The 27475-nt window shown below is 35.3% G+C and overlaps 1 protein-coding gene across 1 annotated transcript in view; it reads right to left on the reverse strand.

Moving 5' to 3' along the window:
* Nucleotides 1-550: 550 nt before the first annotated feature.
* MEOX2 (mesenchyme homeobox 2) overlaps nt 551-27475 on the reverse strand; it is a 52980-nt gene continuing 26055 nt past the window's right edge. The window contains exons 2-3 of the mRNA XM_052694591.1: nt 14231-14403; nt 551-1819 (exon numbers count right to left, since the gene is read on the reverse strand). Coding sequence (XP_052550551.1) covers nt 1595-1819; nt 14231-14403 — 398 coding nt within the window. The 3' untranslated portion in view covers nt 551-1594. The remainder of the gene's footprint in view (nt 1820-14230; nt 14404-27475) is intronic.

The raw sequence follows: 27475 nt of genomic DNA on the forward strand, positions 1-27475 counted from the left end.
AACTTATATGATGCCCTATTACTCCACATAGCAGAGCTTCAGTGAATACTCTCAAAGACATGCATATTTCCCACTTGCTCCTTCTTTCACTCTGCATCTTCTTTGCTGAACACACTTGAATTAATCCCTATCCCTTACATTTTTGGAGGTATTTTAATATCTTTCTCTTGAACAGCACTATCATAAAAATTATGTCGTAAGTGTGCATCCCTTTCCTGATGTTTATTCATTTTAATCCATTTCAACAATGTCCAACAAAATAACCCTTTATATTCACTCTAGATCTGGAAAAATGGTTGAGCAGACTCTTGTTGTTTTTGGCCAAAGACATCAGTAGCCTCTAGATGCCTTTTTCCTGCTGAAGGAAAGAGTTTCCCAAATGGATGAAGGTAGAAAGTTTATCCAAGATTAAAAGCCTAAATTTGAAAATGTAGCTTTGTTTTGTTCACAGATGAAGTTCTAAAAGACCCAAAAAAGTCAGAGTTCCTTAGGACTTTTACAAAACAACTCTTTTAAGTTTTCTGTGAAATCACTATAGAGAGACGAGAAATATTTAAAAAGGATTATTTATTAAACATTTTTCTTTACAAAGTACAATCAATGGTTTGCATTAAATTTTGAGTTTTGGTGTTTGCCTGTATGTACACAAAAGCTTATAAATGTGTCTTGATTTTACATACGGGACACAATACTGAGTTACCTTCATATTTTGATTCCTACCAACATAAACAGTTGATAATAACTTTCAGCTTACTGCTGTTTTTTAAACTGAAGATGAAGCAACATTTCCGCAGAGTCGGTATTAATCAATGTACTCAGTGATGACAAAGTAGAAATGAATAATCCTTTCTGGGGTTTCCACTGAGCATGAAAATTTTCTGGCAGGTTACTGGACTATCCTTATGATCCTAAAAATCATTTTTTGCAGTTATAAGATAAGAAGAATTGAGGAGCTAGGTAAGTTTAATAATACCCTATTAGCAGCAGTTGATAGTAAATGCAACATAACGTTTGTTTTGTCTGTCATACAAGGACTTGTCCTAGCAGATACTTTCTCTACTTGAACAAAAGTATCTGCATGTATTGTATGTCTTTGGCGAAACAAAACAAAAATAAAGAGACAAAAAGCCATTTATTGTCATGAGTGACTATTGCCATCAGCTAATATGAATGCATTGCTAAAATTAGTGAAGACAGGAAAATGCTGTAAGGTAAATATATACAGAGTTAAAATACATTTCTTATCCACTAGATAGTGATTTTGTGGCACTGTGGTTTTCAGAATATAACGTCTGTTGAGAGCAATGTAATTTTCAGTGCAAGCTAAAGCAAAAATACCTGCCCGCTGTCATAAACATGACAAACAAATCTGGAATGTTCAAAGTTCCACTTCTCCACTCTTGAGGCACCTTTAAGACATGGCACTTACTGTAAACCATCTAAAAATCAAGAAAAACAGACACAATAAGCCTGAATCTTCCATAACAACTTTAAAAATCATTGCCAGAGTCACTTGCATACGTAAACGATGCCTGTGTAAGGCTTGCCAGCAAAGCATCTTTCCTGAGAACGGAGCTGGGGCACTCTCTGTGTATCATAAGTGTGCATGCTCAGAGCTGTGATCGCTGTCATGGCTGTCATCATTCGCTAGTGAGTCCCCTGTGTGCTGGAGACCAGCTGCCCCAATGCCAGAGAGCTCGGAGGGGAGCAGCGTGCCTTTTTTCACATTCACCAGTTCCTTTTCCCGGGCTGCTGCCCCTTGCTGGCCTCCTTTTACCCGCTTCCACTTCATCCGTCTGTTCTGGAACCAAACTTTTACCTTTGTGGAAGAAAGAAAGAAAAACAAGAAAATAGAGATGGAGTCATTGAAGTTTGATAATCATTTTCCTAGCTATAGAATAGCCCTGTCTTTTTGGTTAAAAGTGCCTCAAGGACTCCCTGAACTGCAAGAGATCAAGTCTGGGAGGGGATGAGAGCCCTGGGGATGTGAGTAGAATGACTGCAGGGGATGGAAAAAAGTTACAGCAAGAAGGCTGCGGGCCCAGCTGCAATATGCATCACTGCTGTCATGCCCTCAATGGGAAGACCTCAAAGCCCTTTAGAAAACACTGGAAATTCAACATGCTCTTGAAAAATGCATTAATGCCATTCCACAGATAAAGAAACAGAGACACAAATGAACCCACAAGGGACTGGACAGGAGATCCCAGCTGTTGAGTATTCCACAGTGCTGCTTATTTTCTAATTACATTTTAAAGGAAGCTAATCACTTTGGAGAGGAACTTCCACTGAAAAATTTTCAGTGTTTTCAGCCTGTTTGTTTCTGTTAACTGGTGGGTTTTGAGCAGAGCACTGTAAAAATTCTTTTCCTCTTAATTCGCTGAAATGCCTGAAAGAGCATTTCTTACAGTCAAAACTTATTACTTCCCTGTCTATGTTACAAATGCCTTTAAATGAATCTGGTTGATAAATCCTTAATTCTATTCCATTTATTCACATTTTTCACACAAATAAACACCCACAAAAGCAGACAATAAAGCAGTTATAAATTTGAATCAAAATCAGCAGTTAATCAAATAATTTCAGATAAGAATGGAAAATAAATCAATGGCATGAAAGATTAAAAATGTATCTGTACATTTAAAGTTACATTATACCCCAAGATTTTACTCCAGCTGAAACTCATTTCCCCTCCTCCCATTCTCTGTATAGAAATATATGGGAAAAAAAAAAAAAAAAGAAAAAAGAAAAAAGAAAAAAGAAAAAAGAAAAAAGAAAAAAGAAAAAAGAAAAAAGAAAAAGAAAAAAGAAAAAAGAAAAGCTAAATTATTTGCACAGTTCTAAAGTACCAGCTCTGCAAACCACAAGCAGTCTTTTTCAATAGCCAGAAGAAAAAAATAAAAAGGATGTGCATAGCATCTGTCAAATATATTCGACTAGATTAAAGGCTGATTTCAAATCAGCTTATAATACTGTCACTGAAAACACTATTTGTGAATGAAGGGAAGATTGTTGGATTTGATCCATTTAGAGTTAATGTTACTAAAAAATCTGATACATCTGTGTCTGGGCAACACATAATATGAGGGTTCCACAGAAAAATAAACAATATCCGCAACGTTTCCCTTGGAAAAAAATGCAAGAAGGCTTGCAATGCCGGTGTATTCTCATCTGTGCTTAGCAGAATGTGTTTTAGAGTTTTAAAAGAAACAGCAAGAAACCGTCACAGCAGGACACATTGTACAACATGAATAGTAGAGCCACAAGAATGCTGTCTTGCTGAATCTGTCTTATACATCCAGGAAACACTGTCGTGTTTAACCTTTACTATCACTCAGAATTTTATATTAAAACTTTACTGCAACTGAATTGATAGCTGGCATCGTGATTTGTATCTCTGTGTGTGGGAAGGAAGAAAGGTATAGCTATTTTTTTATACTCTATGCTCCAGTTAAAGCCAATGTGAGCTGTTAAAGCTGGTCACTTGGGAAAGAGCAAAATGATTCCAGGTTAGTTAAGAGCCTTAAAGCCCAGAACATCCTTTCTTTTAGTCAACTCATCAGAAGCAAAGCATCTGGTATGTACGGTGAAATGAACATAAAGGGGAAGGTATTTGTTGGTGGCTGCTGTGATATTAGGAATTATCATACTAAGATCACATATCAGATGTGTCCAAGCAAACAGTCTTCAAAAAGTGGCAGTATTGGTGCACCACTTACAGCAATGTAGGGGAAGTTAAAATGTCAGTTTGTTTATTTTGTGTTGTGTTTTTTTTTTTTTGTTTGTTTGTTTTTTAAGACAGTGAATTTTTTCTCGCAAAAGCTGTGACTACAGTGGTGAAGGGAAGTATCGTAAATGCGACCACAGGCACAATCCAAACACCAAAAATCAATAGGCTTTGGGTTCACCCTGGTACAACAGAATATTCTCATCCTACTTCTGAAATAGTGGCCCATAAACTTTTGTTTCATAAGAAGAAATAACAGTGCTAGCAAGAAGTTTTAAAAATCTAAGCAATTCTCAGAATGCTTTTATGTTCTTGAAGAAAAACAAAATAATAGTGTATACAATGAGTGGCTTCAAGAAAAATAGAAGGAAACACATAAAACTATTAGAATCCAAAGGAGGGCTATGAAGATGGTTAAGGGTCTAGAGGGCAAGATGGGTGAGGAGCAGTTGATGTCCCTAGGTTGGTTCAGCCCACAGCAGAGGAGCTGAGGGGCGGCCTCATGGTGACTGCAGCTTTCACAGAAAGCAGAGGAGTTGTGCTGAGTTCTGCTATCTGCTGACAGCAGCAGGGCCTGAGGGAACAGCATGGAGCTGAGTCAGGGGAGGGACAGGTAGGGGTTAGGGACAGGTTCTGCACCAAAGTGGGATGGGCACTGGGACATGCTCCTCAGGGCAGTGGTCACAGTCCAAAACTGCCTGAGTTTAAGAAGTGTTTGCGCAACACACTCATAAATATTGCTTGAATTTTGTGTAGTCCTGTTTGGAGCCAGGGGTTTGTCTCAATGATCCTTGTGTGTCCCTTCCACCTTAGGATATTCTATGATTCTTTCCAGCTTCCAGGTAATGATCAGAAGAGGTCATCATTCTAGGGAGTTCCTCTTCATTCAGATCACCTATCTAACTGGTGATCATTTAAAAAAAGAAAGAAAAAGTTTTAAAAAAAAACGTCTTCGGGATTTTTTAGCTAATGATTTCAAACAATTCACATCTCACTTAGTTAAAGAATATTAAATAAGAAATTTCATTATTGGTATGGCAATGATTTTTTATTATAATATAATATAATGTAATATCATATAGTTTACATATATACATAAAATATAATTAATTTCAGTGAAATTTGTTATTAAAAATAGTGTGAGATTATTTTTACATCATTTGCTGTGTTAAGGTACTGGGGTGCTCATATAAGAGAACCTAATAGTTTAGGTATTCTGTCTCTTTCTCTCTATATATATATCCTTATTTCCTTCATTTTAAAACACTGAAATCCACTTTTAACCCAATTCAAAGCACACTAATATCAGGGGGGAGTGTTTCCATCAAGTCCAGTGAACTCTATATGAGACCTCTTATGCTCAAGTGCTAATAATATGTGACAAGTCCTTCACTTGTTATTTCCTCTGAAGATCAAATTCAGATATAGGAATTCTGAACTTCCTTTGGAGCTGAAAAAGTCAGTTATGGCAGGTGTAGTAGTTTCTGATATGTGATCCATCCATATTTTTGTAACAGGAAGGAGGTGAAACAAACTATGTGAAGTGCTTCAGAGTATCATTGGTTTCAATTCATGGAAAACTGCCTTTCAGTTGCACAGATTATTTGAAACTTTGAAACACGCACCAGGCAGTGCGAGGTGAGAAATAAAGTGGGAGGGGAGGGAAGAGAGGAGAATATGAGGAGAGGAGAATATGAATGAAAAAAAAATTAAAGAAACTTTAGAAAGAGAAAAAAAGATGGTCTAAAGACATGAATTTGAAAACCTTGCAGTTTTTTTCCCAGTGGAAGAACAAGTTTGTTCCATTTACAACTTAAGCTAAAGCTATGACAAACTTGACAGTGTAGGAGTCCTTTTGCACTGCTTTAGTTAGCTTCAGCAGGAGCTGAATGTGCTCACCACCTCCCAGAATCAGGGTCTGATTGCCTATTATTTATTAAAATGCACTCCCTCTTCTCCTCCCTCTGACTAGCACAGAGTAAGTATATAGAGCAAGCATATGTATATCTGGAAAACAAAGGAAGTGGAGGGAAATGAATGATATTAAAGATGATGGTAGCATTAACAGCTGTTTCTACATCAGCACTTAGGAGCCAGTCTATTGAGCACATCTGCTTACTGGCACGAAAGCACAGCCTCTTTTCCCTTAGTCAACAAGTTGTTTAGCATCTGCATCTCCACATCTGATGATTAGGCTGTTACTTAAGATTTGAGTAAATGATATCACGTTCTGTGTCTCTTGATGTACCAGAGAAATGTTTTTGCTGTGACCAATTTATTTTAAGGAATACTTTGGAAGAATCACAGAACAAGATTCAAAACAAGGGAACTGATATGGTTAGTCTACACTACTTCAGTTATCAGTATATCCTTAGATATAAAAGTCCTTAGTAAGACTAGGAACCACACTGTTCTGTCTTTTACATATAGTTTCAGTACAACTTCATTTTCTGGACATTAGCACATAATTTTGGTTCCAAACAAGCACATCACCTAAACTGCTAATTTAACAATCCTTCTTCAGTGGAGCCTTTCAGTCACATGGAAGTTAAGAATAGTTAACTTATACCATGCTCTATAGATGTTTCCTTTTGACAAAGGACTTTAGCATTCTGCAGATATAGAGCAAAGATTAATAGGTATTTTCTACAATTAATGATTATTCCTTAATAAAGACATTCTCCTCTGAAAAATTAAGTGTGATTGAATTCAAAATGAGCAAGTACAATAGTGAGACTTTTTCTATCAAGAAAATAGATATTTCTCTTTCAGAAGCTCTTTTCTGAAATCTTATCTAAAATTAAGTTTTCTGTTCCAGATTTTACAGGCATAAGTCCCATACAAGATTAAAATATAAGGCACTGATACCTCACAAGCCTTAAGTACTGGAAACAAGAGGGCTGTGCCACTTCAGGCTGATGTTTAGCTATAAGAGATGCATATTTTTAAGTACAAGCCTTAGAAGTCAGTATCCCAAACTCTATGCCTAAACAATGTGTCAGGAAGAGCATATCACTAAGCCTTTTAAACATTTTCTCCCAGGTCAGCCACTGTCCTTTTTCTTGGATTGTTGTTTTTTTAAGCCTATCAATTGAATTTCTTCTAATGCAAGTAAAAATATGGAAAACAAAAAATAATCCTGATTTTTCTAAATTAAAAAGGAAAAGAAGGTTTACTTCTTGATTTTCTTTGGCTTTGAAAATGTTCCTGTTATTTTAGATAGTACATTTATTTTGCCAAATTTTAAAGAAAGTCAAACTCCTGGACTTTACAGAAATCACTGATGTTCTACAGCTGAAACTTACCTTCTTCACATACGTAGAGATAGCATTTTCATAACAACTCACTCAAAACACTTATAAAAGCAAATAGGAAAGGAAAAAACAGGCATTTTTCTTTTCCTCATCTTGTCTATGAAAAAAAATAAGGTCAGCATCAGAGAATCATAGAACGGTTTGAGCTGGAACAGACCCTCAAAGATCATTAGTTCAACCTTCTGTCATGGGCAGGGAGACCTTCCACTAGATCAGGTTGCAAGAATCAATACCATTAACTTAAAATTATTTTTACAATTGAAACTATCAACTTAAAATATTTTCAGAAACAAATAAAGATAAGATGAGATTTTAATCCGTTTGATACATTAGTAGTTTTATTCAATTGAACTTATTTTTTTTTCCTTATATAATTGGATAGAATTCACGTTTTTAATTAAAAAAAAGATCACTCGCAATTTTAAAATATATTTTAAGCTTAAAACCAATTTAAATAAATGTGTGGATATTAAATGTCTTCTAATTTATTATAAAATTGTATCAAAACATATCAGTTAGAGAAATTTAACTTTTCTAAATTATTAAGTGGTACCAAAACCTTCTGATTAAAATTGCTTTAGTCACCTTCTCAATGATCTAACATAATCTACTCAGTGTTACATTACAGAGCTTTGCACCAAGTACTCACAAGTACTTTGCAGCAGCTGTTGAGAAAAAGGGGAGTTTGGCAGGTGCACAAAGGACAGCTGTAACTTTTGGCACCCAGGAAGGTGTAGGAGGGAGTTCTGGATTTTCATTACATAAAAGTCAGTTGAGGTTTGGTTACTGCTTAGGTGATACATTCTGCTTTATACCTCCCACATTTCGACAAGGATGGAATAGACATTATATTTCAGAAGAGAGTAGCGATAAAAGTATTTTGTTCTCCCTTCAGAAATCTTTGACAGCAGTCAATTAACTCCCTCTGCTCCCTCCAAAGAAGTTCCAGCTTCTCCACCAGTGCTCTTTGAAATTACTTCCACGATCACAGTGAATCAGTTAACTACTCAAAGCTTTTCTGCAATAGGTTTCAAGACTAATGCACTTTAAACAGAATTGGACACAATGCATTTCAGGTTGTTTCCTCCTCCTGACTTGCTAAGAGTGTATTTTTGAGTCTCTCTTCTTTGTCTAAAGGCAGACAGGCAGCTTGTGAGGTTACTCCTAGAACTCCCATCTACCTTACCCTCCTATAACACATCTTTTGGGGGATTTGCCTTTAATAAATTCCTTTGCATATATAAAAGAAACTTACAAAAGAAACACAAGGTGGAAAACTAACTTGTGAGGAATGTCTGCTTGAGACAAAATGCTTCTTCACAGCAAGAAGTAACCTATGATAGCCCTACAGGACTCTGTGGCTATAGAAGTCATTATCCTTATACAGGAAAGAAGCACCATCACTTGTATTCATTTAAAGCAGTTCTACAGTTACTTTCCAAAATAAGCCAATCTTAAGCCTTTTCATGGCAAACTAACTCAAAATTGACATCTGGTTTTAAAGCTAGTAAGCCTCAAGAAGCTGAAGCTATGTTCAGCAGGGCCTCCCTAAGAAAGAGCTAGTGAAACTAGAAAGAGATTCTACATTTAAAAAGAGTAAAAACGATTCATTTGTACTTTTCCAATACCATTTATTATGATTTATTTATTTTCTTCATGTAACCATAAGTCAGAAACTTGAAAAGTTTTTTATCTCCTTGAAGGGGTTACAAAACAAACCATATCTTCATTAGATTTGTGCTTAGGAAAGTGTAGGGAATAGCAGAGCCTTACAGTCTTTGTAAAAGTAGCCATATGAGGAGCTAATATTTCTATCTATTATTACATGCACTGCTTCATGTTGCTTATCACAATCATATTTCTCCCCACCCAGAACTCCATGGGGTTTCTCTGCAGGTGTAAAGTCCATTCACAAGTAACAGCTTGAAGTACTTGGATCTTTGCTCATGGAATTGCTTGTTTGAATTCAGTCAATGTTGCAAAAGCAAATATACTATTTGAAGTTTTGCCATGTACATTCTTTTTCTTGCAAATGAAACTTATGCACTAGTTATAATTAAGTTTGCTAGCGGCATTCTTTCCTAAGAGAATGAATTGAGTTAGCACAGTGACTCTTACGGCTGGTATTTATATTGCTCAAGACAAACATAGAAGTATTATAGAATTTTATTTTATTAACGATGTTACTTCAAATAAAACAAACAATCCAAATGATTTTAAACCATGCAGGCTCGTTATTATATTGTGCATAGAGAGTGTTTAGCACGTGGAAGCTTAGAATGAGCAGCCGCCTTTCAGAGAAGATTTGACAGCACAATCAATCAGACAGATATGTTCAACTATGTATGATCAATTTATGAACTCTCAGGTGGAGTCTTTCTCTTTGCATTGGCTGTCACCTTATCAGTCAAATTCAGTACCTAAAAAATTCTGTGATTAAATCCCCGAGCACACTGATGCTGAAAGGGATTTTAATCAAGTCACTTGTGATCTAGGGCTGAGGTACCATTTGCATGGGAGAAAACTTTCTTTTGGAAAACTTCTTTAATATTTTTATAACCAAAACAATTTAATGTTCCAGTGTGGTTTATGGCCTCAGTGCCCAAGGTACTATATCAACATTACCTAAAAGCATTTAACTTATGATGTTGCCTCCTTCTTTTTCTGATAGAAAGGAGCATTAAAAAAGTTCTTCATCACTCTTCCCAAGTTGGTACTACATATAGGAAAGCCAAAAAGAAACGCAAAAGTACTCTTCATTTAGAACAAAATGCATCCCTTGTCAACACACAATCAAAGGTTTCAGGCATTTTATAAATGACTGGTGGCTTCTGGGTGGATATTGGAAATTAAAGCTAAGAAGAAATAAACATTCTCGTTGCCATCAGCAGAATTTGATCTGACTAGGTGGGATTTTCTGTTTATGTTGGCAAACAGAAGCATTACGTATTTTGACTGTTTATTCCGGTAACCTTATCTAGCCTGCAGAACTGTAACATTGCTCTTTTGATTAGCTCCATGCAAAAAGATCTTGTGAGGTGGAAAGATCTCCTACTCTTTCTATATTTGGCAAGATCAATTCCATAAAAATGTCCATTTTACCACGCCTCTGATACCCCACTGCAGCTGCTTCCTCTCCTCATCCCACAGTGAGATATTAAAAAGCCTGAATGGAACCTTCTCCAAGTTTATCTGGATGTACAAAAAAGCCAAGAATGCGCTTGTCAAGGTTACAAATATCTAGGGAGTGAAGATATTTTTTAGTCTAACTGGCTCTTCAAAATATAATAGAGGCCTGCCAGCTGAAAATTATTAACTGCTGACTGAGCAGGGATTGTGAGTGCACTCCATAGGACATGGAGCAGGAATTATATGTACCTATACTTCTGGAATCCTTACAATATCATAATAGAGCCATCCTACCACCAGATGTGCTTATAATGCTCTAAAAGAGCATTCTTAATATCTAGGCATTTGAGGTACTTATTTCATTTCTTTCTCCTGTCTTGTAACTCAGGTTTCCTTTTCAGGGAGTGATAAGATTAATTCCTTCTCCTGGTCCATATGCTGTGTGGGTTTTTTCATTATTATTTTTGTGAGATGGCCTTCCATGGGTCATTTATATTTGAACTAATTTTGTAAATTTTTTTAAAAGTCAAATGGAGACTTACTTTGATGACTGCAGAAAATGTTAATACCCTTATGTAGCATTTAATATGGTCAGACATATGTTTTTTCTACAGCTTGATTAAACGCCAGAAAGGTAATTATGAAGTGTTATTTGGTCAGTGCCTCGTTTAAGCTGCAACGTATGGTTGAAATTACCACCACAGTCAAGAGGAAGATAAAGCTTTCTTGAGATAATAGACTATGATTTATCTCACATCTTGGGAAATAAACTGAAAGTTGTAACACAACAATACTTTTCTCAAATTATTTTTTGCTCCTCTTCCCTCTGAATAATATAATGTCATGAAAGAGAAAAAAAAGAAAAAAAAATGAGAAAAAGAGAAGAAAGCAAGAAAGAGAGAGAAAAAGTGAGAAAGAAAGAAGAAAGCAAGCAAAAAAGAGAAAGAGAAAGAAGGGGAGAAGGAAGAAAAGGAAGGAAAGGAAGGAAGAGAAAACAATATAGAAGAAGAAAGAAAGAATTCTGAAAACAAATATGCTAAATAATTAGGCCTGAAATCTTGTTTCTGAGGGGATACATTAGTTCATAAGATATCCACTGCTGTTTTTTGTCATCAGCTGAAGCAAATCTCAATTTTCTTTGGGCAAATTCAGTCTTTCAGGAGCTTGCATCATATATATTTACACAGTTATACAGTCTGTGATGAAACAGAGATTATAACTACTTGCATGTTTGAAGATTTCAAATAAAGGAATTACTGCCAACCAGGTACCATTTTTTTATACTGCAGCCTTTGTGGTAATACAGGATATGGAAACTACTTCAGAAATATCATTTCTGCATCTCTGGAGAGAGTGATCTGGGGAACCCCACTACTGTGTTCTTATTTAGTAACAATGATTTTTAGAGAAAGGCATGTTTTCTTGTATATGTTTAAAATAAGCATCAAATCTGACCTCCTCAGCTGGAACAGCTAGTAAAAAAAAGGAATAACAGCAGCATGTAAACCAATAGGTGCAATTGTTCCATTCATGAATAATAATTCACTCCGCTAATGATGAAAAGACAGGTCCTGAATATGAATTCAGTTTATTCATTGAAAAAGAAAGAACAATTAGTCTCACAGCAGATCTGTGCTAGAGTTTTTTCTGGACACTTCTTTAATCACTGAAATACTACTGTATAACAAATATGTAAGAAGATTCAAGCCTTTTGATTTACTGCTTTCAGTTTCTGAAGACTGCCATACACCATGGAAACCCATGCCCAGTTCCTTGACTATTTTTGCATTAAAGCAAAATATCTGATTTCAAAAAAAGACACTTCTAACTGATAACATTAGAAATGACACCATTACCTGGCTCAGTGTGATCCAGAATCCAAAAACTATGCCTAGATTTTCCTTTCAATTTTCCTTTTCTTTTGGATTAACGATATAGATTTTACACTATACCTTTATTTTTTCTCTCATACTACCTTATTTCAACAAGATATTGAACTGGATTCTATGGAGATGAATATTTTTTGTTTTCTAAATAATAGTGGCTTTAAAAAGGAAGACAGGAAGGAAAGCAAGGAAACAGGAAGGAAGGAAGGAAGGGAGGTGTCTATAGCAGCTCAGTTATCACTCTTTGACAATCTGGGGAAGGACAGAAGAATTATTTTGGATAATTAGGTTGGCTAATTATAATTCTATAGAAATTATGAAAGTTACCAGGACAATGAACAGAACTGACATTATATGACAATCAGAAAACAAATATACCTGTAACTTAAATAATTTCTCAGCACTAGTCTTGCATAGGATGCCTTTTCTCCTCCAGAGACACTATTCAGTATTTACCCTTACAGTATCTTAAATCCTTTTAATCTATCTACTTCAATCCTTAAAGGAAAGAATAAAACATTTTATCAGGGACAATAGTTGAATTCCAGATCAAATTAACTACTATTGAAAATGGGAATATATTTTCCAAAGTCAGCAGATTACTTCCCATAAAGTTGCACAGCAAATAGTTAAAAAATTTTGCTGTTGCTGCTCAGTTTTACACAAACTTTAACTTGTTACTGAGGCAAGAATTCATTCCTTCTCTTAGCTGTCAAAATGAGGTGTGGAAGATATTCTAATTGTCTAGGCTTACATGAGTATGAATGAAAAGGGCAGAAAGTTATCAGTTGTTTGATACAAAATTGTTTTATGCTTTATAAACCTACATATTTCAGTAAAGGAAAATGACCCAATGGAACCCAGTAACATCTTCAGGTCAAACAAAAAAGCATTGGTTTCTGCTTGCCAAGCTGGAAGAAAAAAAAATTCTCTAGAAACCTTCAAAGAAAATTGTGTTTCATTCACATGTGTGAGTGAATGAGTGTTCACGTATTCACAGATTCTACCTGAGATGTCTAGTTACAGAAGATGTTAATGAAGCTCAAAGCAACTGATTTGATAATTTGTCATACATAGTGCTTGTGGTATTATTCTTACCATCAAACTTGGTCAGTGAAAATATGTGCACATACAGTATTTCTCCACATATTTTTCAAATGTTATTAATGTAACAATAGTGTGATCTGATGACTCTACACACATATAGTTATCTCTACTCAGTGTTATTTTAATGCTGTCTCATGAATTCATCATCATCTTACCGACTGTAACTAAAGCAATCTCTCAATCATTCCTGAAGAAAGAATGACGACTTATGGGTGTGCAAAATGCTTTCAACTTCAATGATAAAACAGTATATAACATTTCATCAGATTTGATGTTCTTAGGTCCATTATTCTAAATGCCTTTAATAAAACACATCTTTAAAACACATATGTTAGTGTAATTACTATTTGAAAGATAACTTGACCACCCATTTAGTGTGTTGGGATGAGATCCTGGAACACTTCTGTACATATTTAACATGAATATTTCCATTAGAAATCGATGTGACAACATGCACAATGAAACTTGAGCATGTGCAGAAGTGTTTCCCGGACCAGAGCTTGGTGAGCAGGAAACCAATAACAGTGATAAGAAATTCCATCATCTCCTCTGCTTTCACAGCACTGGGTAAGATAAAGTGGCTAAAAATGCCTGTATTCCAGTTTTGCTAGTGTTCCCATTCTTGCTGCCATCTGGAAACAGGATGTTCAGAAATTCTGGACAAATAGCAACTGCATACATTTAATAGACTAAAACAAGATGCTCATATTTGTTGCATGCAGGCAAACTGACTGCTTGTGCATACAGTACTTGGGTCCTACCACTCTCAGCCACATCAGCGTGGACAGACTAGAAAAGATATGCACCAGTTTAATATACATATTACTTTTGTTTTCATTTCCCATCTCTGCCTCCAAGATAATCTAATCTGTAGGTGACACATGTAAAAATAAAGATTACTTGCATAACAGATAATAGATGTATATCTCTTTGATACAAACACTAAATCTGATATATTTAGATATTTGTAAATAACATAAGCAAGAGTTCTGCTTTGAAGAGTTACTAACCACTAAGCATAACAAATAATGAGAAAGCATTTGAAGTTCATTGTTTTGCATCAGTACCTGTCTTTCAGTGAGGTCAAGGTTTACTGCTATCTCGTATCGCCTCAGCCTAGTCAAATAGTTATGATGAGCAAATTCTGCTTCCAGCTCTCTGATTTGCTCCTTGGTGAAAGCTGTCCTTTCCTTCCTGGGTTTACTGTTGACCTCTGACTTGTAGTTTCCTTCTTGGGAATCTGGAAAAACAAACAAGCAAACAAAAAACAAACAAACAAAAAAATGACACATTGAAGTATTGGAATTGTACAGCTAAATAGTAAACAACCTCAAATTTAACAACACTGCCTTCAGCATAAGTTAAATTCTTCAAACTTTCTTTTTTCAGAAACATACGCTTGTCTTCATACCCATGGATCCTTCCCTGTAAATCAGGAAAACAGCAGAAACTGTGGCAGATATGAGCTGCTACTTCCATTCATGCATGTCAAACATTTGCTCTAAAACCTTGCAGTGTTTCATTTCCGTAATGGTTCTCTGTAGAATTTCTGCAGAGTTTCAACTCTTTACATTTTGGCAACTCTCAGTGCATCCAAACATTGCAGGATGTATATCTTTTGATTATTGTTTTAATGAGCAATACTTCAAGAACTGTTCTCTCCTATTACTTCACTTGAGCTCAAGTATTTTAAAGAATACACTTTAATGTTTATGTTTTCAGTGAAAAGAAACAGACAATTCGTAAGAAATTCAACAAACATCAGAAAGAAAACAGCAAGCATGTCCCATGTGATAATGGGAACCCTCTCCTACTCAAGCCAACGTGTATGTAAGAAGGCTACGACATAGCTAGTAAGCTAGTATCAGTATAGAAAATTTCTTACTGCTACAGCTGATCACCTAAGGAGTACAATTGGTGACAGAAGAGCTTTATTCAAAGTTTAATAACCAGTCTCCAGGTTCCTCACAAGGAGGTACGTTCAGTACACACTGAGCCAAACTACTGGACTCAGTGATAGCAATTCTATGGCTATTAGTAAGGAATGTTTAAATAAAAAAAGATCTAACAGTGGGAGGAGAAATAGACACACAGACAGACAGACAGACAGAAAGAAAGTAAGAAAGAACAAACGAATTAATGAAAGAAGAGAAAAGAAAAAGGAAAGAAAAAAGAAAAGAGAGAGAGTGAAGAAAAAAAACAGAGGAGGATCAGACATTTATATGTTTGGGAATGATACAACACATATAAATCCAAAATTAGCAAGAGAACAGTAGGAGTATCATTAGTCAAATTCTGGCTTCATGAACCATCTTAAAAATGTCACAGATAAATTCACACTTCAGCTGCTTATTTAAATAGAAGCCTGCATCAACATCCAAATGAAAAGGCCCATAAGAAATCACTCCCTGGAACTCTGCGTCAAATGAATCATCAACATGCCTGAGATAGTCCAACTGGCCAGCGAGTCCAATTTCAAAACTACAGGCAACTACCTACATTTTGTAAAGGTACAAAGGTATTTTGTAAAGGCTTTAGTTTTTATCCATAACTCTGTTGTGTAGAAGAGAATTGAATTTTTTTTCAGTCAGGGAAGTGGTTGATACTTGACTCAGAGCTAGAGTAATTAATTTATATTTTAAAGCTGATAGCTTCAAATCACTGAACCTCTTAGCTTGTGCTGACAAGACACAGAACTTTGTTTCAAACATGGTGTACTGTTGGTGTGTGTACTGAGAGCATATAACAAAGTGGCTGAGTGAGTATGGGAGCTGCTCAGGTCTAGCAGCAGCTGGGCTTCTCTAGGAAAGACTGCACTACAAGGCACACCCATTGGGTGCAGCATGGAACCAAGGTCTAATATCCAGACTTGGCACAGAAAACTTGACAGATCAAACCAAGATCGTCATTTTTCCTTTTTACTAGTTAGTTATACTGTCACTGTAACTTGATTTTTCACTTGTAACAATATGCACATAGCTTTAATTCCCCAAAATTCCCTCTTCTGCCACCTCATCATGGGCCTATGTAGATCCAAATACCATATAGATGACCTGACCATAGATACTTACGCTCCTATTTTAGCTTTCCACTGAAAAGAGACCTCTGAATTACTTTATTTAGCATTCTGACCTGCTGTTACTTATACCAACAGTTTCATATGTTTGAAAGCAGGTAGAAGTGCATGTTGCTTACCTACAGAATGACACAGGAATATATTTCATTCAAGTCACTGCTAAAATTCTCTTAGCATCCTGGGGAAACCTGTGCCCATGTAAGGCCACTAGCCATGAAGTATTCCCATGTCAGTAATTGTAACAAAGATTCATGGATTACTATTTTCCACATTAAAAGTTGTGACCTTAAATAAAGGTGATACATTTACAGGTGACAACGTCAACACTGGAATTTCATTATTGCAAATAAAGACAAAAGCCGCAAAAACCAACAGAACTTGTTTTTAAGTGGCTATTAACTTGTGCTGTGGTTAATAGTTTAAGGCAAGTACTCATTCAAGCATCTCTCAGGAGGACAGTAATCTCTGTAAGTGACTGAAACACTTTTTCTATCAGTGAAGGGTTCTGAGAGGAAACCAGAATTAATATTCATCCAGTAATACCCTAATAAACCAAGTCATCCTTTGGGCTAATACCCAAAGATCACAGTTCTGTGTTCTCAATTTATAAATGGCATCAGAATCTAAATTTCAGGTTCCTAGGATACTGATGTAAGGAAATGTAACTGCAACAGTAACATTCATCCTTCATGTTTGCCAGCACAGAGAATTCAGCACTGCTAGCAACAACAGCCCACACAGACCCTGTGTGAATATAAGCACGCATGGACATCTGATTATTCAGACATTCCAGCCATTGCTGGATGCTACCTTTAAGTAAATGCCAGGTTGAAAATACTTGGCAGCTGCAGTTCTGTCAGCACTGTGATTTCATCAGTAGACTGACACAGTGGCAAAGTTTCAGTCACTTTTTTTCTTTTTGATGCATGCCACTGAATGCATTTGTCTTGCTTCTTGCTAGGCAGACCCTAGCCTACATGCTGGAAATTTCTTCTGTACACAAATCTCTAAACAATTTCTCATTTTGCCACACACATCTGTCTGGGTTGCCATGGCCTACTAATGTTCCTTATTCTTCATGTGAAAGGCAGGTTAAACAACACATTTGTATTTTGACTAGAGAATATACCTGCTTACCTTTCCTGTAACAACAGAATTTTCGTATCTGTATTATTTCTAGTGTGTTGCTCTGTAGTATCCTTAAACCCTGACAGACAAACTCAGTGTCAAGGCCACTACAGCTACTAACAGCCTTCATAGCTTTGGATGCCCACATAATTGTCTTCAGGAGACAGAACTGCAAGTTTAGCTCTTCAAGTTCATGTTGAAACATCGTAAAATACATGGAAGACCTCAGTCATGAGCCAATACATTTTTTCTGTTGTTCAGTGTTCATATTTACCCTCTTTATATACCATAAATGCGAAGAATTTAGAATATTTTTATAATTCAACTCACATTTAGAAACGAGTCAACTACATAATTGACGATACCTTTACTGAATCATACTTTTGTAAGAAATCTGTACTTTGTAGAGAAACTTCCAATAGTCAAGATACTCTAAAATAACCACATTATATTCAAAGTTGGAGAGGTACGCAGAAACCTGAAACAAAGATCACTTCCTCTTTCTCAGTACTGAGGTCCATGCAACAGTAGCACTGTCATTTTTGAGAATCTCTTTTAGCAAAGTTCTGGCTAGTAAGACAATGATATTTTGCTTAATGCACTAGAGATAGTAAAAAAATTATCTAAAAAGAGACTTAGGTGGGTGTCAGTTGGGTGAACGCCAGTTTTGAACTCTTGCCATCATTTCATTTTCTTTGCTATAGTGCTACTGTAGTTAATTTTATTTTCCACTGATATCATGCTATGAGGAACACTAATTTTTAGAAATGTTATCACCTTAAGTTGTTGCTCCACCTTTCAGAGCCCTAAATAGAGCTTTTTTGATTGCATCTTTTTAAGTCTCTGTTGAACCAGGACTGGGAGCTCCCATTTCTTCCTGACATTTGGGTCTCTGCTCACATCACCTGACTAGTTTCTTTGGTGGAAAATGGGTGGGAGACTTGGAAGAGATTTTTGGCAGAACTAATGTCAGCTTACATCTGTTTTGCAGCTGTTGCAACTAAAGCAAAGAAAAATGTCCCAAAAATCTTAGTTTTCTTCTACTGGCTAAATCTTATGCCAAATGGTAGGTGTAGAGTCTGAGAACAAAGCCTACGGGGATCTAAGTTACAGTCCTTGCCTCTCAAAAGGAAAACATAAAATAAATGCAGATGGTAAAAACCACATGATGAAAAATATATCAATCTATGTTGTCTGTCTTCTACCTTCTCCCAGATGAATTCTGGCAATCTCTCAGAAGACACAACTAACATGTAGGTATTAGTACCTTATCAGTCTCTTATTGCAAACCTTTGTTCTTTGGATGTCACGTAATGTAGGCAGTTAAATGCTGCTTCAAGGAGGGCAGGTCATACCATTTTCTCATAATTGTTCTTACTATTTTCCAACATCTCTTTAATGTCTCCTGGTAATTAAAAATGCTTGTTGATAGCTGATGCAGAAAGTACCACCTAAAAAGGCATTAGAAGTTTAAAATGACCGTATAAAAGACAAAAGGATTTCAGAAGCTTAGATTTTTATTAAGCTTAATATTAGTTCAAAAATTATTAAAAAAAATAAATTACTAATTGTGCTAGTCTCCATCCTCCAAAGTTAATCTTACTGTACTCTTAAGAAATGATTGGTGTTAATTCCAACATCTGTATTGTCAGAGCTCCTTTTTCCTTTGTTGTACATCACTGAGAGATAAAGCATACCAAGCAAGTACAGCATCTCAGTGTGGAATAGATCATTTTGACAATTTTGCTTTTGATATGTGCTTAGAAAAAAAAATAAAAAATAGAAAATAAAAATAATTTTAAAGAAAGGCCTGCTCACGGAATAGGAAAAAAAATACCAACCAATAAAACATCAGTGATACAGAGATCTGCTGTTGAGCATTCTCAGAATCAGATACAAAATGTGTCTGCTATTCTTTCTCACAATAGTTCAAAAACGTTCTGTCCTTATACAGAAATTAACTTTCTGTCAAGACCTGCAACATAGGATCTCAGATAAGAATTTTCAAAGTGACAACAAACATTAACAATTTGTGACACAGGCCATCAGAATTTCACCGCTAGCATTGTCTTTCAATGACCAGCTTCTCAACTTTTCCTCACATTTTCCAGCAATTTTCACAGAATGTCCCTACCGTGAATAACCTATTTCTAAATTTATGTCACTATAAACGTATAGAGAAGATGGATAAATTAAATGTTATTCATTGCATACCTTCCTAAAAATGATATTCAAGCATTTGTCACAAACAAGTACTAGGTGATATTTTAATTTAAAATGAAATAATCTATACAAATAAATCAATGTGAAAAACTTCTCACTTCTGAGTAGATCAACACTACTAAAAGCATTTATTTGAAACTTAAGTCCTCTGGATTTGTTTAAATCACTAATGTAAACAAACGAGAGATCCTAAACATCAACAAGATACAACAAAGGCATGTGACTCAATGCCAAAGCCTTCTTTCATAACCTTCAAGATATCTGCAGTATGAGCTCAGGAAAGACTGCTTCAGTGTCTAGGCAATAATCTAGAATAATATCACTTATCTGAGATACACTGATGAAGAAGCAATTTTGCTACATTTGCAAAGGGACATTAAGAAACAGGAAAAATATATAAATGTTTTTAATGGGTATGAAGTGCATGCTGGTATATAGCTGAATTGCCTGACCTGATTGTTTCTGATACTTTATAGTTAACTGCATTTTCTGGCAAAATGAAATAGTTCACAGATACAAGAGCTGGCATAAAGTCCTCCATATGGTTCCTATTCTTTTTCCTGCAGCTACATGTGAGAACAAGATTTACCCAGAAATGGTCAATTTCAAACATTTTTTTTACATTTCATAGAGAATGCTAAGCAGTTTTTCCATTACATTTATTTTTCTAAATTTTCAACTCAAAGTTCCTTAGTTCATATCTAAACTTACTCAATGTTTAAAACACTGCTCATTGCTTTCCAGGATCCCTTGAAATGTTTGTTCAGTTAAAAATGCAATTCCAAATCACTAAACATTGTCAGTTGGTCAATCTGTGGCTACAATTCACTAAATGTGTTAAAAGAATCACCTCTGAAAATTGGAACAAACAGCACCTTCAATTCCATAATTCACAGTACTGCCTGTACAAATGGCCCAGTAGCAAAAGTCTGATGTCAAAGTGACATGAAATCTTTTCCTTCTAATGAAAGCACATTTTTGTTTGCTTATTGAGTTAATTTGTTCTAACCCAATATGTAACAACTTTCAATTTAAAACAGCCTTATATCCAATCCCCAGAAAAATAAATTGAAGTGTGTAGCAAGACCTGTGAATATTCTGAAACACACTATATACCATCCTAAACCATTACATATTTAGTAGTGCTGCCATTTTATTTTATTTTATTTTATTTTATTTTATTTTATTTTATTTTATTTTATTTTATTTTGTTATTTCAGCCTCCTGAAACTACAAGTCCAGGAATTATACTACAGTATTGGAAACACAGATTCATAATACTGTGATAGCTAATGCTGTAACTTTTGAAGATACCTATGCTGGAAAGCATGTGCTTCTGCCAGGTCATCTGATCTATATCACTATATAGATATAGTAATCATTTATTAGTAAAACTTTGCAAAAATAGAAGCCATTGTAGCTCTTCATATGGAAAACAATATAAGTTGTATAATTACAGCTTATGTTAGTATGAGAGAATTGAAAGATCTTTTAAGAAACAACAAAACCTAAAAACCTGTTTAGAAATTCATCACAATATTTCCCTTTCAGTATGCATTTAAATTGAATTTTATCTAGTGGGACTTCAAGTCCCATTAAGAGTTCCATAGACACAACTCTTACTTTCAGCACTGGATACACATGGAGATTGTTTATCTATTTACAGAATCATTTCTTTAATTAGCTTTCACGTAGAAGAGTTTCATTAATGAAGGTGGGAGGTGCCACCATCATCTAATCACAGAATAGCAGTGAGACTTCTTGAGTAAGAATTGATTTATAAAAATAAAACAGGAAATTTTTCACACAGCTTTCTTTAAGAAAGACATCTAAGTGGAAAAATTATAGTTAAGATAGCAGCTCATGTAATCTTCCTTCTCTTGTGTCTCACTTCCTAGATATCTCCCACTGAGGTTCTTTACTACTCAAAGGAGGCAGAATAAAAGTGAAGGGAGATTAAGCCCACCCCAAACACTGTGCATACCTCAGTCATCAGCACTGGCCTGATCAAAGCCTTTCCCTTGACAAGCAGCTGTATCTCTTGTAAAGTAAGCATTATAATACTCCTCTGGGCCCTACTTTATTGTATAAAAATTCTTAGGAAAACAGATTTTTTCCAGCAAATGAAATACATGAAATATCTAAAGCACTACAAAGTGAGGGAAGTGCTTGCTTAAGACAAAAGAATACATAACATGAAGAACTTATTCAGATAATCACCTCTCAGCAGATCTTATCTCCCAAAAACACCGAGTTTTCATTTTAGCTTTACAAAGCAGGGAAAGCTTTATGCCCCTAAAAATGCTGGAGGAGCTAACAATATTCTTGGATTCATGTTTAACAAAGAAACATCTGTAATTTCTGTCTGGAAAAACAAAACAAAACAAAAACCATTTAAATACTTAAACAATAAAGATATAATCAGATAGTAATATAATATGTAATATATAATATATAATATATATAATATAATCAGATAATATAATCAGATAATAAGATAATACAACTGGTGAGCTTTTTGCAGAGTTGTTCTCTTACAAGTATGTGTATAACACAGTCTTTGTTAAAATATAGTTCAAGTTGTTCCACAGTGCATGAATTTCATTGTGAGAATGAAAAAAAAAGAAAAAAAAAATTTAGCTTCAAGACACTGACAGCAGCAATAGTGGAGGCAAGGCTAGTGAATGGAAAAATATGCTGCAGTGACCAGCCATTAAGACATATACACGAAAATTACAGTAGTATATGTCCTGTATGTACTGTTTGGAATTGAAATATCATGCAAATACTTATAATATATTTATTCTCTACAAAGATAGGCACACACTCTTACTATTAAAAATCCAAAGTATATTTGGAAACAAAACATACGTTGAGCAATGCATTTTAGAAATCTGGTTTCTAAATTAATTTCTTTATATAAATGGTCATTAGTTTTACATGTTTTCAAATTTACCTTGATAGTCTTCTGCATTTAAAGCAGGAAATTCCATTGCAAGACCATTGCAAGAATGTCTGCTTCCCAAATGGCAGTTGGCTTTTGCTATTAATTCTGTTGCTTAGAAATTTGGACATTCAAGATATTATTCTTGACATCTGTAACACTTTCACTGAGATGGTGTAAACTTAGTTATTCCTTATAAAGATTTCACTTATTCACTTTCCAGATATCACTACAATAAATCTTCACTATGAATTTCCAAGTATCATCCAATTAAAAATCACTGTTGTGTTTTATCCATAGGCAAAGAGACTTTTCTACATGCAGTGACTACAGTCACCTTATCCAAACTTTGCTGAAATCAAGGTATAATTTCCAGACTTCATTGAGCATAAAGTCTGATGCCCTTTCCTCCTTAGGTATATAGATGTTATATAGAAATAATATCACTACCTCCACTTCTCGCAAATTAGATATCTATAGTAATACTGGTAGTTTTGTAATAGACCACACTGTGATGCAACATGTACCTTCACTGGAATAAATGTTACAGAACTGAGTGTGTCATCTAGAACAACTTGTAAGTATAGAACAAGTTCCTCCCCAGGTTACAATGCGATACAGGCTGGTGCAAGATCAAGAATTTCAGTGGAAGTGGTTCTCTATCTCCATGATGTCAGAGCTGATTTTGAACCCATTATATGTCCCAGCTTGCTTGGTGTATGAGAAGTCTTAAGTTGATTATATAAAGTTATTTTCCTAGGCTCATATGTACAGATTTTCTCAAAATACATATGCAGAACTTAAAGTCAAAATCGTATTGACATAAGTTTGCTTTTTTTGAAAATTTCATTGTGAATGTATGAGTTCCTGAATAGCAACAAAAATAAAAAATCTTGCACATAAGCCAAAGAATTCAGGCTTTTAGTTTCCTACATTTAGTAATAAAAGTAGAAAAACGTACAGAATTTTAATACAGTGGGAGTTTCTTTAAGGCTCTGTATTGCTTCACCCACCCATTCCAAAGTAGATCTTCAGGATACAGTCACATAAAGAAAAATATTTTGGATGATATTGGTGGTAGGCAGACAGTTGTACTAGATCATCTTTGAGGTCTTTTCCAACCTTAATGATTCTATGATTCTACAAAACTATAAATGGATAACAACAATTCTACTTTAACTCTTTCCAAGAGTTATTTTACTGCTATATGAAAAAGGAAGCCATTTCACAGTGGTATTTTTCAGTGCAGTCCTTCCATGTGTGTGACACTGGCTGTATTTTTGTTTCCATTCATGGAACAGATTTCTCAAGGACTCCTTAATGATGTAATGAAAAATTTATATATGTTGAGCATGTGACAGAAAGAAACAGTGTCTGGAGCAAATCTAATATCCAATATTTCTACTTAATCCTATGTTAGCACGATTTTTCTCCTTTTTCTTTCTGCCTCAAGTGTTTTTTTCCCTTTTAAAACACTGTCCTTCCGGAACACACTTAACCAGACACTGCAGTATCTACAACATTTCACAGAACTGCAGGATCACAAATCGCAATCCATCTCAGTCTGGGTAAATGTCCTAGTCCTCACAAGGCACTGCATGCAGTCATTTTCTGAGTTACTGGATGTTGCTAGTGGACAGGGCTCAGTTTATGTAGCGTAAGAGCATCCAGTATGAGGAACAAATGTAACCCCTGCCTGGTTATTTAAGAAATATCAGAGATTTCTGTGTAAATGCATATGCCCACATATGTTTTAGTGACACGTTTTGTAAATCCCTCAGAAAGCATTAAAATGAAGTCAACAGTCCCAGCTGTGCCTATAACATACCTTAGTAGATATCCAGACATTTTTAAGGAGCAAAAAGCACATACACTCTTATACCAACTAAAGATACTGTTATGGGTGTATTCTACTATTTCATTCATAGCTTACTTTACAACACTGTTCTGAAGTATAACACTAACTATAAAAATGGAAAAACAGTGGAAAGTACTTTCCCACATGCAATTAAATTGAATTACCTGTCTTTCAGGGGAAACTAAAATAATAAGGGTTACAAAATAAAAAAATAAAAAATAAATTAAATTATACTACTAACTTTCAGGCCAACCATGACATTTTTCATTTCTCACATATTACTATCCATTAGTGTTAGGCAGAAAACCTTCCAATGACTATTTTTAAAGTCCTGATTATCAGCTGTTTTTGTCTTACAAGTTTTCCTAGCTAGTGAGAGAGGAGAGAAGAGGAAGGGGAAGGGGAAAAGAAAGGGAAGGGAAAGGGGAAGAATCCTTCAAAGACCACAAGTTCACAGCGTGTTAATCAAATCAAAAGGTCATTTTGTCTCCAGCTTCAATTCCAACTCCTTTTCAATAATGGAAAGTTTTCTGTGGTCATTATACTAACACAAAAGTAGAAACTATTATTTTCCAAAATAAGAGAGGCCATTTGGCACACAAATGTTAAATAGTATGTCCTGACTCTTTCATCATTCATCTCATACAACTTACTGCATCTAAGCTGGAGAGGAAAGGCTCTTTTGGTAATGTGCTAGTGAAATAGTCTGACAGTGCATGTCAAAGCATAGTAAATCCTATGTAAGTTTTACAATCCTATATAGTGTTTTTTTTACTCTTTTAAACAAAATTCATTTTAAATACCTATCTCTATTGGGGTAAGTTAAGAAACATTCATTATAATTGAAGATACTGGCTCAGTAAGTACAACTTCTTCCTCAGTCCTTTAACTTGTAAAACGAAATACAAAAGTCATTTAATTCTTCAGTAAAACAAGCTACACCAGTCCCCTCATTCTGGGTTTTTGACATTCGAGCAGATATCCCAGTTAGCAGCAACTAGATGTCTGGACTTCATGCAACAGCACGTGTTGCATTTGCCACTGCTAATGGGGTGAAGAAGGAAAGGTAAAAAAAACCCTCCTCTGAACCTCAAAAAAAAGCCTCCTGAATTCTGTTTTGGCAGCTTGGAACAAGAGTATGAAGCAGCTCTGAAATGGCACAAATTCAAAGGATATATTAAGAAGTGGAATAAAGGCCTGCAGCTTTCCAACAAAATGAGTTATAGCAGTTCAACATGAGTTCTGGGGTGTTATTCTACTCAACATAAAACTTCATTCCATCTAATTTTAAACTACTCAGTCACTGAGTTTCCGCTCAATTAAATAAGATAATTGGTCATTATATTATTTTTATCTAAGGTATCTTACTTTAAAATTGCACAGCTTAGTGCTAAGAAAGGAGATTTTCCAGACTCTTTCATCCATTGATAGCCTCCAGAATATGGGCCTCTCACATTCCTGAACAGGATTTTGAGACGAAGGGGAAGCCTATGACTGAGGGACAGCACAGCTATCCTTGTGATCAGCTTAGAATTTCTACTGATATGAAACAAAAACTGAACTTCCAGTCTCTATTATCCATAGTGTGACAAAGTGTCATGAAGAGGTTGGAAAGTTAAGTGATGAATAACCTCATTTCCTCTACTACCTGCTATTCTGGTGGAAGCTACTCAGTAACAAAGCAATTTTAGGACTTGCCTGCTTGTTGCCTGATTGCTTACAACATCCAACTAGGATGCCTTGCATCTCCTTTCCTTTCTGTGGTCCCTAGTGACTCCTGTAAGTAGAACAAATGTCACCAGAGGCTTGCATTTAATTTAGATGCTGGACTAAGCATGCTCTGCTACAGCACAGTCCTATAAAAATGGTACTTGCTGAGTAACTGCACTGTTGTATTTTTTTACATTGTTGCAATGTTTTCCAGGGAATTTATAGGCCTTTGGGGCACTGAGACATGGAGCAACAGTTTCTTCTGCAGATGTAAACATGGATCTGAGTAAATAGTTAATTTATGGTGGTGTCACAGCACTTGGCAGATGTTCCTGGTCATAAACAAGCTTTCTCCAACTTTCTAAACAAAAACAAAAACTGGATATTGACTTGTGCCATCATCCAAAATGCTAGCTTTCTTAAACAAAATTGGAATCAATTCACAAATGAGAGGCAGAATTCAAAAGGAGAGACTTTAAAATGTTGGTCTATTAGAATTATGACTATGCTAAGCTCATATAAAAGATAAAAAAGCACAACATTTTGATGTATGTGATGTTTTTATGCAGTACTGCCTTGTTTCCATTAAAAAGCAAAGAGACAGCTACTGTTTAATTGAAGAAACTGATGGAAAATCCTCATTGCTGTATAAACAGTGGTTTAGGCATTAAAAGTGTTTATGCATCTGTGCATTTAGCTGAACACTAAGCTTTATCTAAACACAATTTAGTGCCTTCCTACTCCCATATATTTTCACTTTCTTTTTAAAAGCAGGAAATCCGTATCTTCTCATGCCTTAAAATGCAGAACAGAAACAAAAAAAGAATAGAGGGGTGGAGGAAGCTTATCATTTGTTTTACCTAACTCACCAGAATATCTCAGTATATCACTCCTGTTGTGATTTCCCTTTAAAGTTTCTCTTCAACTTATTTTTTTACCTTATTTCCAAAGCAGACTTTGGTCTACCATCATCATAAAAGACATCACTGTTTACCTCATCTAACTATTCTATTTTGGGATTTAAATCTTTTGCTTATTTGGTGTTCTGGCACTCAGCTGCTTATCCAGACCCAAAGCTAAAGAAGAAAATGTCACTGTCAAGAAATTATAACAGGATGTTCTCATTTCAGTTCCCTTAGCTTTTAAGTCACATCAATAAAAATATACACATAAACCATTTTTTTTAATGGTGGCTTCTACTTCCGGTTCCACAGATTTCACTTCTTTCAAGCTGACCTCGTCTCTATAGAAAGTCTCAATACCAGCCCCTTCTCTCTTCATTTGCTTCCACGACATAAGCCCTTCAAGCCCTTCAAAGGATAAAACTTGTTTTGCAGTTAATTCTCACACAATTCAGCCTTCTGTTTTGTTGG

This window comes from Tympanuchus pallidicinctus, unplaced genomic scaffold (genome assembly GCF_026119805.1).
Source record: "Tympanuchus pallidicinctus isolate F22 unplaced genomic scaffold, pur_lepc_1.0 scaffold3, whole genome shotgun sequence".
NCBI classification, from domain to species: domain Eukaryota; kingdom Metazoa; phylum Chordata; class Aves; order Galliformes; family Phasianidae; genus Tympanuchus; species Tympanuchus pallidicinctus.